The following is a 17633-nucleotide window of genomic DNA, read 5'->3' on the forward strand; positions in this document are numbered from 1 at the left end:
TTAGTTGTAAGAACTCATTTGTATAATTTAATAGTTATTTTAAAGCAAGATCATTGTCTCACGGTCAGTGCAAAGCATTGTGACACTACATAATCTCTCCCATTTTCACATATAGCCGACTTGTCCTTCTGAAAGAGACAGCTCAATAATCCAAAGTAGTAAAAGTTTTTATTGACTGTAGCACAGTGGACAATCAAAAGATATCTAGGCAAACAAGTCACATATCATTATTTATAGTTACAGATCTACACAGAAATGCAAACAGTTCAAACAGAAGTCTTTGAGAATTTTTACTATTTTGTGCAAAATTTAGATTATTCTTCAATTTACATTTACTAAGTTCATGAGGTTTACCGTAATTATAATTAAACTTCTGTCTGCTTGTCTTTCTGGCATTATTCTTCGCTATTAATTAACACTGTTACATAAACATTTTAATTTGACTCAAAGGGGTGGTTTCTCAGACTCTTACGCCAAGACTATCCCTTAGTTTACTTAGGAAAATAACTAGTTTTAACAGACATGTCTTACTAAAAACATTACTTGTGTGCATTTAGAGGCAAAACAAAGGGCACTGATGTATTTTAAAATGTGTTGTTTTCAGTTTGGACAACTCTTACATTTATTTTAGTCTAGGATTAGTCGAATCCCTGTCCAAGAAATCGCCCTATTATCAAATAAATAAAAAAATCGATCATATTCTTATCATTTTTATTTGTGCTCGTGCAAATACAAATACATAAATCCTCACAAAGTGTTGCACCAGGTTCATCAGTCGTGTTAAACATTAGTACATACACATTTGAAAAACCCCAGTTATCATTCATTTCTATTGTATGGAATAGAAAATAAATCACAACATTTGTGTTACACTTAAAAAGTCATAAACAATTAAAACAACATTAAAGTAAGTTCAAGATAACATAAGTTTCATTGTTTGAGTAAATTATTCTTTAATATATTGTTTGAGGCTCTACTGAATTATACAGTACAGTAGACATGTTATTGACATTGTTACAGAGTTTAGAGGTCAAAAATTGAAACAACAAATGTCAATGAAAAGTTCTGTCCAGTTACTAAATAACAGATAAACCCACACGCCTGTCCAGAACAGATACAAGTGGAGAGTATGGAAGTGGTGAATCACAGCCCAGTAACTGGCGTGTGGATGATTCCCAATCCCAGCCGAACTCCAGTCTGCTGCACACACATGGATATTGTTTATCTGCCCAGCAAGCCCAGTCCACTGCTTTCTTCACGTCCTCCCAGTGCACTGGCCTGCATGAAGGAAACTTTATGAATCTAATAAAGTGAAACTATGGCACACGATAATGTGTGTGTGCTGTGTGCTCTTACCTGGGACCCTCAGAGTCTTTCAGAGAGAAGAGAGACTGAAGCAGCTTCCCCTCGGCTGACTTCTTTACTCGAATCAGCTGCAACACCAACAGAGTGGCCACCAATCTCAAAATATCTGCATGAGCCTTTGCACCTGACAGACAAAACATCTGGGTTATCAACTACTATTTTACTTTCACTAGTTAAAGCGCTCTCATCCAGGATTAGGCCAAAAACCTCAGGTTTATACAAAAGAGCCACGGGTGCTTTCAGCAACTTGGCATATTGTCAAATATTTGGTTTCTGTATCTGCAGTGTCGCTCAAAGTAGACCCAATTTTATCACTCCCACTTAATTAAATCCCACTCTCTGTTAATGAACATTAAACATAAAATACCTCTTCATATGCTGTAATTGTGTTATTATGCATAGTAGTTTAGTGTGTGTCTAAACAAATTGTCCATGGAAAATTGCAGTTTGTTAGAAAAACATGGTGATAGAAGAGACACTAAAAGCTCATTAACAAATAAAACAAAAGTATAAGAAACATCTACAGTAGATGCATTAAAAATAAAAATATGGTGTTCATAAGCTGATTTAACTTTTAGAAGCATCACAACAGTCATAGATGTTTATAAATCACTCTTAAATTTCTATTGTTTTAAAAATTTTTATACAATATGACATAAAATCATCTTACCCAGTGAACAAATGCCTTTCTCCTTAAGGAAGACATTGGCAAAGAAGTCTACGTCCAGTTTGAGGAAACTACTCAGACTCCCAGTGCATTCCCAGTATCCATCCTATGTCCAAACAGAATGCATAAATTTACATTCATTTAAATACCGCATTAATTTTCTGTGTAATATTTATTGCATTATATATGTAAGTACCTCATGTTGAAGCTGAAACAGCTCATCCCAGGCCACTGTGTCCTCAAGTGATCTGCGTCTTCGTAACATAACTCCTTCTTTAAGTACTAATTTTATAGCTCTGCCTGTAGCTTAATAAGAATTGAGACACAAGATTAACAGTTGTTTTAAATCCAGTTTTCAACAGATCTTGAAAAGACTCTCATCAAATGTGAGTTAACTTACCGGGTGCAGAAGAGATGATGCTTTCTCTTAAGCATCTCTCCGATGAAGGTCTGATTTCAGGGCTTGATAAATCCCATGGCTGTTCAGAGACAGCAGCTGACATTCTCTTGTAACATGGTACTGATTGAAAGGAAGGAGGAGGAGGAGGAGGAGGAGGAAGAGAAGCAGCAAAACGTATGATAGGAGGTGGTGGAAGGGGCCTTTCTTTTAGGGAGGCACCAACCGGAGGAGACGCCCCAACAAAAGAAGATTGTGGAGAATGTGCAAACAGAGAAAAAGAAGCTCCGACACAAGGAGCTGGAGGTGTAGCCACAAAATGAGGAGGTGGAAGAGAAGCCTTAGCAAGATGAGCTGGAGGAGAAGAAGCTCCAAAAGAAAAATCTGGACCTGAAGCCCCAACGTGAGAAGGCGGAAGAGAAGCCCCAGTAGAAAAAGCTGGAAGAGAAAACTTAGCAAGAGGAGCCGGAGGTAAAGGCCGAAAAGAAGCCGCCCCAGGAAAATCCTCATATAGAGAAGGAGCAGCAAAACAAGCTAGAGGATAAGGCTCTGCGAAAGGAGCTGGACGAGAAGCCCCCTCAGCAAAAGATGAAAGAGAAGCCCCCGAGGCACGAGCCTGAGGTAAAGCATCAAAAGTCATGCTGTTCGTCACAGTCCTTCCACCTTCCCAACACTCAACAGAAGGGGCATCACACAGAGGACGAGGACGAGGTGGAGGAGGAGGCAGAGAGGAGTTAAGCGGGACCATAGGTGGAGAGAGAAAACCTCTTTCACGGGCAGCACGGGAAGGTGATTTTTTCTTCGTAAAGAAAAAAGAGTCAGCACGTAAATCTTCTGCACGGTCTGCATAGCATTCCATTGATTGTGTGTGCATTTCATATGAAACATCTGCTCCGCGACGTGAAGAAAGAGGCACTGCCGTTTCAAAAGCATAACTAATATCCTGGGCAGAACCTTTATAATCGCTTGACTCTAAACTTAACATATCATCATAACACTCAGATTCATCATCTTCAAATGTCTTATCAACGGAAGGTTCCTCATAAAAATCACAGCTCATTAAGCACATGCCTACGATGCTCTCCTCATAATCTACCTGGAAAACAAGACAAAACACAAAACTTTTATGGCATTGTGGTAAAAGTAGAATATGCTATACTGAGTGTTCAGATTTGATATTGACATTCACATTATACAACAATAAAATACACAATCACATTTACTGATGTTATTATTCAGTCTGATTGTTAATAATACTCAATCCAAACCTCTTTAGTCTGCTCCTCCTCAGTCCAGCCCATATAAGGCAGAATATCCACATCCTCTTCTGCGATTAGTTTAGGAATATCTGTGAATCCAGTGTCAAGCTGATTCTGGTCCTACACAGAGAAAATTAGGTCATGAACGGAAAAAAAGATTTTCATGAATCACACAAGTGGTTGACCAATTTTGGAAAAGTTAAGAAACAGATTAATATTTGGTATCAGCATCTGTAATCAGTAAAAAGCAGTATTTTTTCAATATTTTACTATATTTATTTATTCTGTAGTCATTGATGCCATATTCGGTGTACTGTAGGTAAAAAAATATTCTCAGTGTGCATACATTTACCAGGTTAGTTCAGTATGTGAACTTTGTTGACTTTTTAAAATAATTTTATGTAGAAACACAGTATCACAATCAAACTATCTGACACAACAAGAAGAAACTACAATAAAAATATGATTTAGATTTTTATAACTATTTGTAAATATTATGTAATAGTGTTCAATTAATTTCAGTAAAGTTGTGTATGTATATATCTGCAGGGCTGAAGAAGGTAGAAATTCACTGGGGCATAGGTGCCAATCCCAGTAAAAAAGGCCAAATGGTCTCAATCAATTTTAATAAAAAAACTTAAAAGTTCTGGAGCATCTCTGATTGGTTGTTCTTCTTGTGAACTGTAATACCTACAATGTTTTTTATGAATAAGCTGAGTAATGGGCTCTTTACATTTCGGATGTAAACCGCAGGGAAAATGCGAATGTACCACATTTCTCCTTTTCCAAAGCGAGGAGCATCTGCTTTTGCTAAGCAACCTAAGTGCTACGTGAGCAACCACCAGCAGAAAAAGAAATCTGTACCTATGCACTGGGGGGGGGGGGGCTTTAAATTACTTCTTGGGGTTAAAAATACCATTACAATTTTTTTATATTTCCTAGGTATGTTTTCTTTATATATGATAATAATTTAACAATACATTGTGAAAATTGTGATATTTAGTTAATAAATATTTTAAATAACAGATAAAATCTGAAATGAAACTGATACATCAGAGATACAGGGCCATGGTGACTGTGAAGTGTCATGTGCCAGGCTTGATGATGCATTAGAACTCTGTTCCCCTTTAAAATGTACTCCCTGGACTCTGCCCCCCGTGTTTCCCCCATTTCCAGCCCTGCATATCTGTCACTCTGCTCTCCAGTTATTGGTATTGTTCATTGTAAAATCCAAATCTGTTCATTAAACATGAGCACCAAGTTTTATAATCATGAGGGTGGAAATATGAGGTTAAATATTCAGAAGTAAACAGATTGTGAAAGTGAATGTGTAATTTTTTTATGTGTTTTAGCATCAATGATCTAAGCACAAAATCTTGAGGTCAGTAGTAATTTTACCCTCTCTTCAATGGCCACAAAGCTGGTGAACTGAGACAAGACGGAGAACTCTTTACTGAGTTCAGTGATGTAAGACTTCAGCTCTGCTTTCTTTCCCTGATAAACAGATAAAAACATCAAGTCAACTTCATCTGCCAAACACATGTATGCATCTCATAGTCTGATGATTTTACATGAACATATTTAAGAAATATTGTACCTCATGTTCTGCCTCACTGTTTCCGAGTATGCCATCTTCATAATCTCTGATGATCGCTCTGGCTGTTAACTTGTGAAGGAACTACACGCACACACACACAAATAGACACACACACAATAACATTTTAACAAACAATAATATTGATGTTTATGTGAAATATTTAAGATGTTGGCACTCACAGTTCCGTTTGTCTTTTGAAGTTCTGTGGTTGACACCATTGTTTTTATCTCCTGTCCACTCAGATCACCAAACAGCATGGCCTGAAGAAGTCAACATCATACCATTCAAAACAATAAATGCATGACAACTCAAGCTGAGAAAATAATATATATCAAGATATTTCAGATGTCAGGTTGTATTTTGGATCAATTATATGAGGAGGACTTTTTAAGTTTTTGCCATCTTACCAAGGATGAAGTGCATTCATAATCACACTGCTAGTTAACAAACAAACAAAAACTACTACATGAACCAAACTGATTCAGCTGCACAGCATCAGATCATCAGTCCTACCTGAGTACAGTGTGGCACAAAGCCGTACACGAGTGTATGACAGTCACTGAAGAGAGCGTGAAGCTGTGAGGGGGCCTGAACAGGAGGGGGCGCTGTGGGATTAAACTGCTGCCATTTCACTGCCACTGATCTGCAGCCGGGAGACTCCAACCGCTGAACCTGAGCACGCACCTGAAATCACCAATTCATTTATTTACACACAATCATCAGAGGAGCTGTGAGACTCATATTACTGTATGTGAGACCCTGGTCTACTGTAACGCTCTCACTTATTAAATAAAAACTGATAGATGGTTAGTTAGTTATGATTTACCTTCTCTGTCCATGTGTGTTTTATCTTTGTGTCGAAAAATTCATACGTCCCACCGCCTGCTTGAGCCAAAGCTCTGAGCATATGACGATTAGCTGTCAGGCTACACAAAGACAAACATGAGTCACACTGTAGATTCATAAGTGTAATACATTTAATTGAGAGACATTATGAGGAAGGAAAAAAGCAACATTAACATTCACCTCTATTGATTTAACATAAAAACCTCTTTAAAGACAGACCTGAGGCCGCAGGTGAAGACTCGCGTGTGGCAGGAGTTTTCTCGGACCAGCTGAAGAGTCAGCGCCTGGTTCTGTACGTGTCCATCAGAGATCAGCAGGATGTTTCTCATGCCATGTGATGGAGGTATCAGGCTCAGGCTACGGAGAGGCCTCCACAACTCAGTGCTGCCACCCGTTTCATTACACGACTGTTGATAAAGACGTCATTAATGCAATGATACACAGAGAAACTGAGATTTGTGACCCTGTTTGTGAAATCTAAGATAAAGTTTGAATCTAATTACAAATCAAACTTTGATCTCAATCATTGTTTTTACATTGATTTCAATCTTTGAATCTTTGGCCTTATCCAGTCAACACTAAAGACATCAAGGTTATATTTTCACAGGATGATTTTTTGTAAATACAGTAAATCACAAAAAAAATCACTTTAGCAGGGTTATCACAGACTGGGTCAAAGTTTAGTGATTAAACAAAGAGGTCAAGCTCTGGCTGGCATGGTTCGCTCCCTGCTAGTCGATGTTGTAACTACACAATTGTGGGGCAAAGGCCAGAAGAAGGTATGAATATGTACTCATAAATAAAATATATATTGTGATGATATACTGTATAGTTTTGCCAACAAAACATTAATTGCAGAAACACCAATCTTTAACCATTTAACTGCTACTCACCATAATGAATTTTCTGGCTGATTCAAAGGTTTCATCTAAGAGCACTGGTGCAGGAAACGCTTCCTTGTAATCTACAACAACACATTAGAAATTAAACGTAGGTTAACATCTTAGTATGAATTTTTATTAAAGTGAAGATAAATCTCAACAGCAGGTTCATGAGCACTTACCAGTGCCAAAAGAGATGATGTTGATCTTTAGTGAGCGGTCTAAAGAGTTAAGGACTTGAAGAGCAATCCTGCGAGCGTTTAGTATGGCGTCTCCCCGCATTGACTCTGAGGTGTCCAACAGGATGATGACATCACTCACACTGGATGGACCTTCAGAGTTGGACTTAAAGTCTGGATAAAACACCAACATGCAGGCCTGGAGAGATCATTGTGGGATGAAAGCAAGGTTCAATCCAAAGCCCAAATGAACACAAAAGAAGATATTTTGATAAATGATGATGAGCACAAAGCTGTCGGCAGCCATTGACTTCCATAGTAAGAAAAACAAATTCAATGGAAGTATTGTGATAAATGATGAAGAAGATATTTTGATAATTGATGGTACCCACATTCCATTCCATTGTATTTGTTTTCTCTACTATGGAAGTCAATGGGTACCAGCAGCCATGTGCTTACCATCATTTATCAAAATATCTTATTTTGTGTTCATCAGAAAAAAATCATACAGGTCTAAAACAACATGAGGGTGAGTAAGGGGTTGTGTACACCAAAACTTTTACGCCCGCGGCCGGCGCATGTTTTCAATTGTTTCCAATGGAAGCTCGGCGTTTTTCAAATAAGCCAGCAGCTAGCGGGTTTTTTCCGCGCTGAAAACCGGCGCTCGCCGGTTTTTCCGCGCTTGGCGCTAAGCGTCGAGAGTTGAAAGAGATTCAACTTTGGGAGAAAAGCTCCACTCGTCAATGTCAGTTCTCACCCGGCCGCCCAATCACAGTGGAGGAGAGGCGGGACATTACCACAGCAACCAACCAGCTCCCAGCTGAAGTATCACAGCTCCCAAACGCTCAGCTGAAGAAAGCTGGCACTCAGCTGATAAACAGCTGGCATTCGGCGTCCTCAAGGCGTTTTCAGCCGCGTTTAAAAGTTTTGGTGTGTCCAGCCCCTTAATGATTCATTTTGGGTGAACTGTCCCTTTGGGGCCATCAATGAAAATGTAAAGTTTGTTTCACTTCAGACTACTTAATATTATCTAGTTTTAATAGCAGGTGTAAACTGATGGTTTCTGTACCTGACTCTCTTTGTCTGGATGTTTCTCCACCCACATTCTGGGCATGTGGATCTTAGAAAGACTGAAGGTCACCTGGAGCCCATCAGATCCAAGAGTTTGTCCTGGCAAAGTACTGATCACAGCCTTACAGTCTGTCCTCTGAGTGAAGAAGTTAAAGATAAATGTTAATATCCCTTCTTATTTAATGCATTTTAATTCTTATTTACAGAAACAGATAAGCATTTAGTGATAAATAACCTTGATTTTGATGAGGTGTGAAGACTCTAAGTTGATGATCTCATAAGGCATTTCAATGGACATACACAGAGAGAACTCCCTAAAGAAAAAGATGCAAGAAGTTTTTAAAATAATATTTAGTAGGTGCAATTCAATCTTAGTGAATTTAGATTCATACCCCTCTGACTGAAGCTCTGTCACAGAGATCTTCTCAACAGTTCCCTAAAATACAACACAACTTTATTTCTTTACAGAACAGACTGAAACATCCTAACAGTATTGCACACAGTGTTTGAATTAAAGTTCAGTCCTGAGTCAAAAGGCCGACTGTGTCGTACCTGAGTTTTCTGATTGAGAGCGGCGCTCTGCTGCCACGGTGCTACACTGCCGGGCAGAGAGAAGATGATGGAGCCTCCTCTCACAACCAGCTCAGTGATGAAGGTCACCTTGATCAAAACTGTGGCTCCTGGAGGCAGGTTCCCAACGCTGATAGTAAATACATCCTGTTTCACATAAACACACAGACTTAAACATACAGATGCTGAATGATCACTTTGGTTTGGCTGCTCTGCTGTAATAAATACATCTATAAAGAAACAATAATATAAAAAACTCACAGGTGCATCCTGGTCCATTAGATACGCTCCATGGCCCCTCTCTATTGCTTGTCTGTATTCTTTACGAGCCTGTTCTTTTTCCTTTACCTGAGGGAGGAAGAAAGAAAATAAATGAGAAACCAAACATAAAGGGTTAAATTAAAAGCAGAGCTGCTCAGCTGCATTTGACAAATTGTGAATGACAACCACCTTTCCAATGACATGCTTTCCATTGATAAAGGCCTCAAATCCACACACCGCTGCTGTTTCCTCCAGTGGAAAGACGTATTTTGCTTCAATGGGAACTTCACTTTGGTTTGTGTAAGTCTGAAAAATGATGACCTGGTGAAGAGAAGAGAAAGTACACTTAAAATTATAATGCAATGCTCTATAACAGGGATTTTCAAACTTTTTGGGGCCAGGGACCACTTATAGGAGAGAAACATTTCCAAGAACTCCCTTTAACAGTTTTAAGGCATACTGTACCTGCAGGCTTTCCACAATGTACACAATGTACTCTCATGTGCTGTTAAACTATTAAGTGCTTTAACCTCCATCAATATTCTAATTAAAACCAAACTAAATATACAGTGAATTTTCTCAATTTAGATAGTTTAGGCTTATCTTTACTTGTGAAACAGATTTTTTTCCCCATATTCACAAGGTAGCAGGAACTGTCAGTGTTGGGGAAAGTTACTTTTAAAAGTAATGCAGTACAATATTAAGTTACTCCCCAAAAAAGTAACTAACTTGCGTTACTTAGTTACTTTACATGAAAAGTAATGTGTTCGTTACTTTTAAGTTACTTTTTCTTACTTGGCTGAGGCCTGATCTCTTTCAGGCCTTGCAGGTGTTTTTTATGATCGCAAAAATGTCAAGCTCTGGACTGCCATCTCCGTTTCTAACTCAAACTGTTCCCGCTCAGGCGCACAGAGTGCTTAATTCTACGTTAATATGTTCAGTTTAATTCAGTACATTATTTTATTTTTTTATTAAATTAATTAAACTGAAAAGTAACTCGCATTACTTTTTTAAAAAGTAACTCAAATATTAATGAATACATTTATAAAGTAATGCGTTACATTACTCATTTCTTCAGAAAAATAATATTATTACGTAATGTGCATTACTTGTAATGCGTTACCCCCAACACTGGGAACTGTTCATAGCACTCAAAGTGAACAGAGAGTTTTTCTCCATTGACACAAGATACTGTCCAACAAGGGTACCTCAGGGGTCTATATTAGGACCCCTACTTTTTAGTTTGTACTTGAATGATCTTCCAGATGTTTATCCTGAAGCATTTATTCAAATGAATGCAGACGATACTGTAATTTATGTACACAATAAAACAAATGAACGGGCAACACAAAAATTATCTGCTGTTATGATCAATCAGACTGATAAATCAGTGATCTTAATCGCTAAATGTTCAAAAAACAGCTTGAATATACTTTAAGAATAGAAAGATGGATGAGGCTTTACCAGAGATATTAGTAAATGGTGACAAATGGTTATATTACACACCCATCTAACATATGAAAAGCAAGTTAAAAAATAGTTTGTACAGTTACACCACACATTAGAAATTTGTAATTTATACGGAGTCAACTTCCAGTAGAAGCTGCAAAAATATTCTTACACTCGTTGATCTTCTCTCACTTTTCTTACTGCATCACTTTATGGCCACAAGCAGGAAAATCTGCTTTTAGACCTTTACATAGTTTATATAAACGTGCTATAAAAGTGTTTGATAAGAAACCTGTTAGACATCATCATTGTCTTATAATTCAAAAGCATCATTTATTTACTTTTACCAATTTTGTCATATTTCATAATTGCAGTTTAATGTACAAAATTGTACAGTAAATGATCTTGCACCTCCACCATTAAAGACGTTTGTTTTGTTGCGTACTGCTAATATAAGACAGACGAGAGCCTCGTTGAGAGGTGATTTGAGAAAAACTGAGTTTGGTCGATCAGCTTTTTCTGTAACAGCTGTTAATACTTGGAATAATTTACCAACTGATATTAGACAGTGTACTACTTTTGTGTACATTTAAAAGGATGGTTAAAAGCATGTCCGATTTGTGATCATTAACCATATAATGTAGTCAACATTTTGAACTGAGCTGTTTATGACAATTTGTTGTTATATGTCACAATCATTAGATGTTCCCCATATGCTCTTTTTAATAATACACTTTTCAAAATCATAGGAATTTTTTTTTCGAACCCCTGGCTATGGATTGGAGACCACCAGGGGTGCTCCTGTATGTATTGTGCTCTAACCAAACGTGATGCCCACTGAAGTTACTAACCTGACAAAGCAAGTCCATTAATTTGCACCTCACATGGACAGCCTTCAGAGGAAGTGTCTTGCCACTGCTGTCCAGGAGACCTGCGGTCATCTCCTCTAGAGGATTCTTAGTGGACTCCAGACCTTCACTCTCATCAATGGGCACTGGACAAACACATTGACACAAAAAGTTGCAGATGCATTTAGCTTGACAGAACATCAAACGTGGCATGATCTGTAATTCCACGGCATCAAACTCTAATACTCTTAAAAGATGGACATGTCTTGATCAGTGGAAGTCACTCACAGATTCTTTCGGTGGGCTGTGCGAGCTCCTCAGAAGTGTCGATTTGAGGATGAAACTCTGTCAGCTGGTCCTCCTCTAAAGTGTACTGCACTACATACTTGAGTTTGATCTGATCTGTGTTATATACAACATACTCATCATCCTGTAAAACATACACAAATGAATGTAAAGGTTTGTATCACATACACACAAGCAGATTATTCAAGTACATGGACTACGAAAAGCACCTGAAACTCTGAGGTAGTTTTTGTACATGGAGTTCGGCGGACTCCATGTACACTGTGATAGCCCTCGGGGGCGCAGGTCAAAGTGGTGTCTCTTTTCAGCAGGTTCTTGCACTGGCCCAGAGCCACGTCACACACCAACAGCAGTCGAGAGCCATCGGCTACGCTGGGCTTGGAGTATTTCACACTAGTCCTGTGATACAGAATACAGTATGAAAAATGACATACGGCTAAATAAATGATGACAACATTTTCTAAATCGATCACTGACGTCAGAGAATCACTGAAGTAGATGCCTCCTCCAAGATTCCCGATATCTGTCCTCTCAATTCCATGTTGTTCCACTCCGACCCTGGGCAGCAGCAAACCTCTGATAGAAATAAACATACATACAGTGTCGGTTTTAACGTATAGTTATAAAGTGCTCAATACAGCTCAGCATGTTTATGTATGTGATGAGATTTTATAAACAGATTATATATTTACAAATATATATATATTTTAAAGAATGTATTCTTACCGTGAAAGTATTCCAACAAAACTGTTAGTGCCAGTCGAGTGGAGGAGGGGCTTAATGTTGCCTAGCTCCTCCCTAAACATCTGAAGCTCCACCCCTCTGCTCACACGTAAAATCTTCTGAATCTGAATAGGCCTGTTGTAGATGCAAAATGAAGCAAATCATTTAAAGACAAACTCTAAAATTATAAATATTAAACCGTGTTAGAATGTCAGACCATAAACATTGAATATGATGTGACTATACTTGTCTTGAAGCATTTGAGCGATAACAGTGAACTCAGGGTTTTCTGATGGGACCACATCAATGCTGCACCTCAGGGCACGATACTTTCCCAACGAGGAGGGCAAGGGGCTTCTCATAGTGGCCTCACTCACATTCAAAATATCTCTGATCAGCTAGAGAAATCAAAACAGATAAACGTTTAAGGACCTCATATATTCCTTAGCATTACAAAACATTACAAACATTAACAGCATTATTGAATCACTAACGTGAATCTAAGCTAAAGGACTGCTTAATTTGGCAATGTCAACAATGTGTTACCTGACAAAGGTCTAGTTTCTGAGACACAAGTTTGTGTTTGGAAGGAGGGTCGGCTATTTGAAGGGGTAAAAGAGTGTTGACCTCCTCTAGCAGGGTCTTGACTTTCTCCTCATCTTGAGTCTTTTGTGCCTGCAGCAGCAATCCCTCCACCCTGCTCACCTGCAACATCACAGAGATATTAAATACAACAATCAAGATATGAAATATATCACTGTTCATGTGGTTATCTAAGCTCACTCTTACATCATTAAGGCTGATGCTGGAAACAGGGCCCGTGAGGATTTTACTAAGGGAACCAAGAGCTTCGGTCCAAACCAGCTCCACGAAGACGCCAACTTCCTGTGATAGTGTGCTGCAGTTCAGCTTCTCCTCCAAAAGAAGCTGACAATCAAAAGGGTGGATGGTAATTTTGCACCCATTTTTTATGAAAACAGATGACAATCTAAACATGGCAAAAATGTGTGTATCAAATATGATACACATGCAATCTCCATTATGCCAACCAAAATGCCAAATTAAACTAAACAAGGGTTAATATGTCATATATAACATATATTTAGGAGTCCATTAGTCATTAACTGTCTGCCTAACATGAATGTGGGTAAATGATGACAGGATTTTCATTTTTAGGTGTAATATGCCTTTTTGGTCTACGTTGTAGTGGAAAGGGCTATATAAATAAATGAGACTTGAGACGTTCTGTCCGTCAAACCTGTTTTAAGCTGTCAGATGCCAAGTGCTCAGCCTCAGGGGGAAGTGTAAAAATCTGTGTGAATCCTTTATCTTTCTCTTCTTTCATCAGCATCACATACGCTTCCAGAGCATCTTCAGAGATGTTGCAGTACACAAGCTTGTCCCATACCACTTTCTTCTATAGAAAGAGAGAGAAAATCAGCATCACCACAAAACACTATCAATGTTTCCAACTGTACTTGCTATTGTTGCAATACAGACACCGTACAACAGGGGTAACTATGATGGAAATGATCAAACCTCTGATTCATGCAAGATTGAACATAAGACGCGATACTGTTGACCAGCTCTTCCTTTGGCACTCTGCAGCTCCAAAACTGATAAAGTCTTCGAGTTATTCTGCAATACACAATTACAAAAGTGCAGATGTGACAACAAACACACATTAAAATAAAAACAATAGTGATGGGGCTACAGGGCTCCTGGTAAAAAAGTTAGTCTGGATCTGCAATGACTAGACCTTTAAAATATGGGGGGGGGGGGGTACTTTTAATATGGTCACCCTAGGACAATGCATTGTGTAAATCCGGGCCTTATTCGTGATGGTACGGCTTGTGCAGTTAAGAGTCTCTGGAAATATCTGTTCATCTGTATGTTGCATTAACTTACCTTCTTAAAAAAAGAATACTTGGCAACTTGAAAATGTGAAGGGAATTCAGGCAGATCATGATCACCTTTGTAAATTCTGTAGTAGGAAAATGTAAAGGTATGGCAGTCAGCTAGTATAAAGTGGATAATAATGAATTTGAACGCAGTAAAGCACAGGTGACTTTCATTTCAATACAGGTCAAATATCTGCAATATAGTATAAGAGTTTACCTAAACTTCCCGAGATGGGGTCCGCCCTTCTCAAGAATCTCAGTCCGTGTTTGACCCATGACGCTCCCTTTTACTGGTATCTGAGTCAACACTTTTAACTCTAAGGGTGGGAAACAACATTATTTCATCAGTTCTCAAATGCACTTAAAACACAATACAAACACAAGTTTGAATACATCAGATTAGACAATACTGTGCAGAAGTCTCAGGTCACCACCAGCTTTGTTGTTTAACAAAATGTTATCCATATTTATTTTTTACTCTCTCTATCAAGATACAGGAAAACAGAAAATATAGGAAATATGCACTCAAAATGTAAATAAAGACACAATTTTCAGAACAAATTGGCTGAAGCCCTGCAGTCATTAGATTAGACATAAAGGTTTCATTTCATTTTGGTTTACGAGAACCTGCAGGTTTCTGCTTTTGCTCAAGTGTACAGGGAGGTCACACTAAACACTTTTAAAACAATAACTTTATTTGAATGTATTGTATTTTCTGGTTGTATTTTAATAAAGAGACTGAGAAATAGATTTATATATGGTCACTATACCATTGCAAAAACAACATATCTAAGGTTGTGCCACTTTTGCACACTACTGTCCATACAGTATACTCATGCAGAACAATAAGTGTTTAATACCTGGATTACGTAGGGAGCTGTGTTGAGAACTGGGGTCTGTCAGCTGTGGGGTCAAAACATGCTCTGCAAAAGGCAGGAGATGACCTTTATCCAGACAACTCCATACATACTGCATCCCAACCACAGGGATCTGAAGCTTGTGAATGCTCTTCTGTCTGTTACTGCTCAGATCATCCACACTGCTGGTCACCACAAAAGAGCACTGAACAAATGATATAAAGTACAGATCAATTTAACTCAATACCCTGTAATACAAATTCTAATGGTTTCCATTATAACTACAGATAAAGCCATATATTTCTTATTTCAGTTGGATTTAATATTGTTTTATTGGTTCTCATCTGTCAAATTACCAGTACAGATCATTATAGTTTCAATTTCCAACTTCATCTGAATCACAGCTTTGCAATGAATCATTAGCTTTGTCTTAAAGAGTAAATCTCTAAGAACAAATAAGTGTCTATTAAACAGACGACAGACCTGTTTGTTAATCACATAACTGATGTTTCCTCCATTATCCAGAAGAGCTGACCTCAGCTTCTTCTTCTCTTTAAAAGGCAAAGTCTTCACATCTAACAGCACGTTACAGTTGTCAAACACCGCCATAATGACCCCCGATATTAAGCTGCAGAGATAAACAAAGGCCTGCAATGATGAAGTGCTAAATATTAAACAGATGATGGCCTTACAAAAGAATTTATACCCACTGAACTTTTCCACATTTTAAAATGTTACAACCACAAAGAAAAATGTATTTTATTGGGATTCTATGAAATTGTCCGAAACAAAGTGGCACATAATTGTGAAGTGAAAGGAAAATGATAAATGGTGTCCAAATGTTTTTTGCAAATAAACATGCCCGTCCACAAAAACTGACAGGCCGTGTTAGGAGAACATTAATCAGAGAAGCAACCAAGAGACCTGTGGTAACACTGGAGTAGCTGCAGAGATCCACAGCATAGGTGTGAGAATCTGTCCACAGGACAACTATTAGTCGTGCACTCCACAAATCTGGTCTTCATGGAAGAGTGGCAACTTGAAGAAAGCCATTGTTGAAAGAAAGCCATAAGATATCCCGCTTGCGACAAGCCATGTGGGGGACGCGGCAAGCATGTGGAAGAAGGTGCTCTGGTCAGATGGGACCAAAATTGAACTTTTTGGTTTAAATTCAAAACGTTACGTGTAACACTGCACATCACCCTGAACACATCATCCTCACAGTGAAACATGGTAGTGGCAGCATCATGTGATGGGGATGCTTTTCTTCAGCAGGGCCAGGGAAGCTGGTCAGAGTTGATGGGAAGATGTATGGAGGCAAATACAGGGCAACCTTAGATGAAAACCTTGCAAAAGACTTGAGACTGGGGCGAAGGTTCACCTTTCAGCAAGACAATGACCTTAAACATACAGCCAGAGCTACAATGGAGTGGTTTAGATCAAAGCATATTCATGTGTTAGAAAGGCACAGTCAAAGTCCAGAGTAGACCTAAATCCAATTGAAAATCTGTGGCGAGATTAGAAAATCGATCACCATCCAATCTGACTGAGCTTGAGCTATTTTGCTAAGAAGAATGTGCAAAAACATTTTACTCTCTAGATGTGCAAAGCTTATACCGCAAAAGACTTTAATTGCAGCGAAAGGTGGTTCTACAAAGTGACACTATGTGTGGGTCTATCACATACATTCTAATAAAATACATTTTTCTTTGTGGTTTTAACGTGTCAAAATGTGAAAAAGTTCAGTGGGTATAAATACTTTTGCAAGGCACTGCATCTTGACCATTAAACATTAAGTAATATATTGACATGGTTTACAAACATCAACAATGTACAATTCAGTGTGAAATATTGAAATATATCTTAAAGGAAAACACGCAACCTCATACATGGCCAGATTTCTGACTAACTGAAGTTAATCTCTTCCTACACGATGAGATACAGGAGAGTCCTCGGTATAAACACTGACGCAGTAACTATTATATTGTCATGAGATTAATAAACAGAATTAGTAAACTTACCGTGAGTAAAGTTAGAGTCGGGTGATAAATTTAGTTTGAAGACTATACATATAATCCAACCTGACTGTGTAAAGTGCAGTAAATGTCAGTACTGTACTTCCTTACATACGGTAAGGACACGCCCCTCATCATGCTGTACAAACATAAGACGAGCGCCATCAAGTGGTCGAAAACAGCCATTACAAAAATACCAAAATTATCTTCCCTTAGTGATCCTGCAGTTAGTTGTAAGAACAAATTTGTATAATTTAATAGCAAGATCATTGTCTTACGGTCAGTAAAAAGCATTGTGACACTACATAATCTATCCCATTTTCACATATAGCCGACTTGTCCTTCTGAAAGAGACAGCTCAATAATCCAAAGTAGTAAAAGTTTTTATTGACTGTAGCACAGTGGACTATCAAAAGATATCTAGGCAAACAAGTCACATAT

The 17633-nt window shown here is 38.3% G+C and overlaps 1 protein-coding gene across 3 annotated transcripts; it reads right to left on the bottom strand.

The window, feature by feature from the left end:
• Nucleotides 1-694: 694 nt before the first annotated feature.
• LOC135731044 (protein mono-ADP-ribosyltransferase PARP4-like) lies at nt 695-17335 on the bottom strand. 3 transcript variants are annotated; one of them, XM_065248997.2, is made up of 35 exons: nt 17199-17335; nt 15661-15805; nt 15181-15382; nt 14538-14637; nt 14328-14403; nt 13959-14057; nt 13678-13833; nt 13209-13346; nt 12966-13124; nt 12666-12817; nt 12423-12554; nt 12174-12272; nt 11906-12095; nt 11679-11820; nt 11394-11536; nt 9283-9414; nt 9094-9180; nt 8815-8979; nt 8655-8698; nt 8498-8576; nt 8261-8398; nt 7195-7390; nt 7025-7095; nt 6351-6538; nt 6112-6211; nt 5799-5969; nt 5465-5545; nt 5286-5366; nt 5087-5182; nt 3698-3808; nt 2433-3525; nt 2229-2338; nt 2036-2138; nt 1357-1489; nt 695-1278 (listed from the first exon to the last, which is right to left on the bottom strand). In XM_065248997.2, the coding sequence occupies exons 2-35, from the start codon at nt 15784-15786 to the stop codon at nt 1077-1079; spliced, it is 5295 nt and encodes a 1764-aa protein (XP_065105069.1). In that variant the 5' UTR covers nt 15787-15805; nt 17199-17335; the 3' UTR covers nt 695-1076. The 3 variants fall into 3 exon arrangements, with proteins under 3 accessions (XP_065105069.1, XP_065105070.1, XP_065105068.1); XM_065248998.2 differs by having other exon boundaries at nt 2229-2332; nt 13678-13836; XM_065248996.2 differs by having other exon boundaries at nt 13678-13836.
• Between the last annotated feature and the right edge of the window lie 298 nt (nt 17336-17633).

This window comes from Paramisgurnus dabryanus, chromosome 15, assembly GCF_030506205.2.
Source record: "Paramisgurnus dabryanus chromosome 15, PD_genome_1.1, whole genome shotgun sequence".
NCBI classification, from domain to species: Eukaryota; Metazoa; Chordata; class Actinopteri; order Cypriniformes; family Cobitidae; genus Paramisgurnus; species Paramisgurnus dabryanus.

Coding starts and splice junctions, on each gene's coding strand:
- LOC135731044 (XM_065248996.2), bottom strand. CDS start 15,786: ATGGCGGTGTTTGACAACTGTAACGTGCTGTTAGATGTGAAGACTTTG. Junction 12,096..12,173: donor TACTTCAGTGATTCTCTGAC/GTCAGTGATCGA, acceptor TCTGTATCACAG/GACTAGTGTGAAATACTCCA. Junction 3,526..3,697: donor AGGAGGAGCAGACTAAAGAG/GTTTGGATTGAG, acceptor CTTGTTTTCCAG/GTAGATTATGAGGAGAGCAT.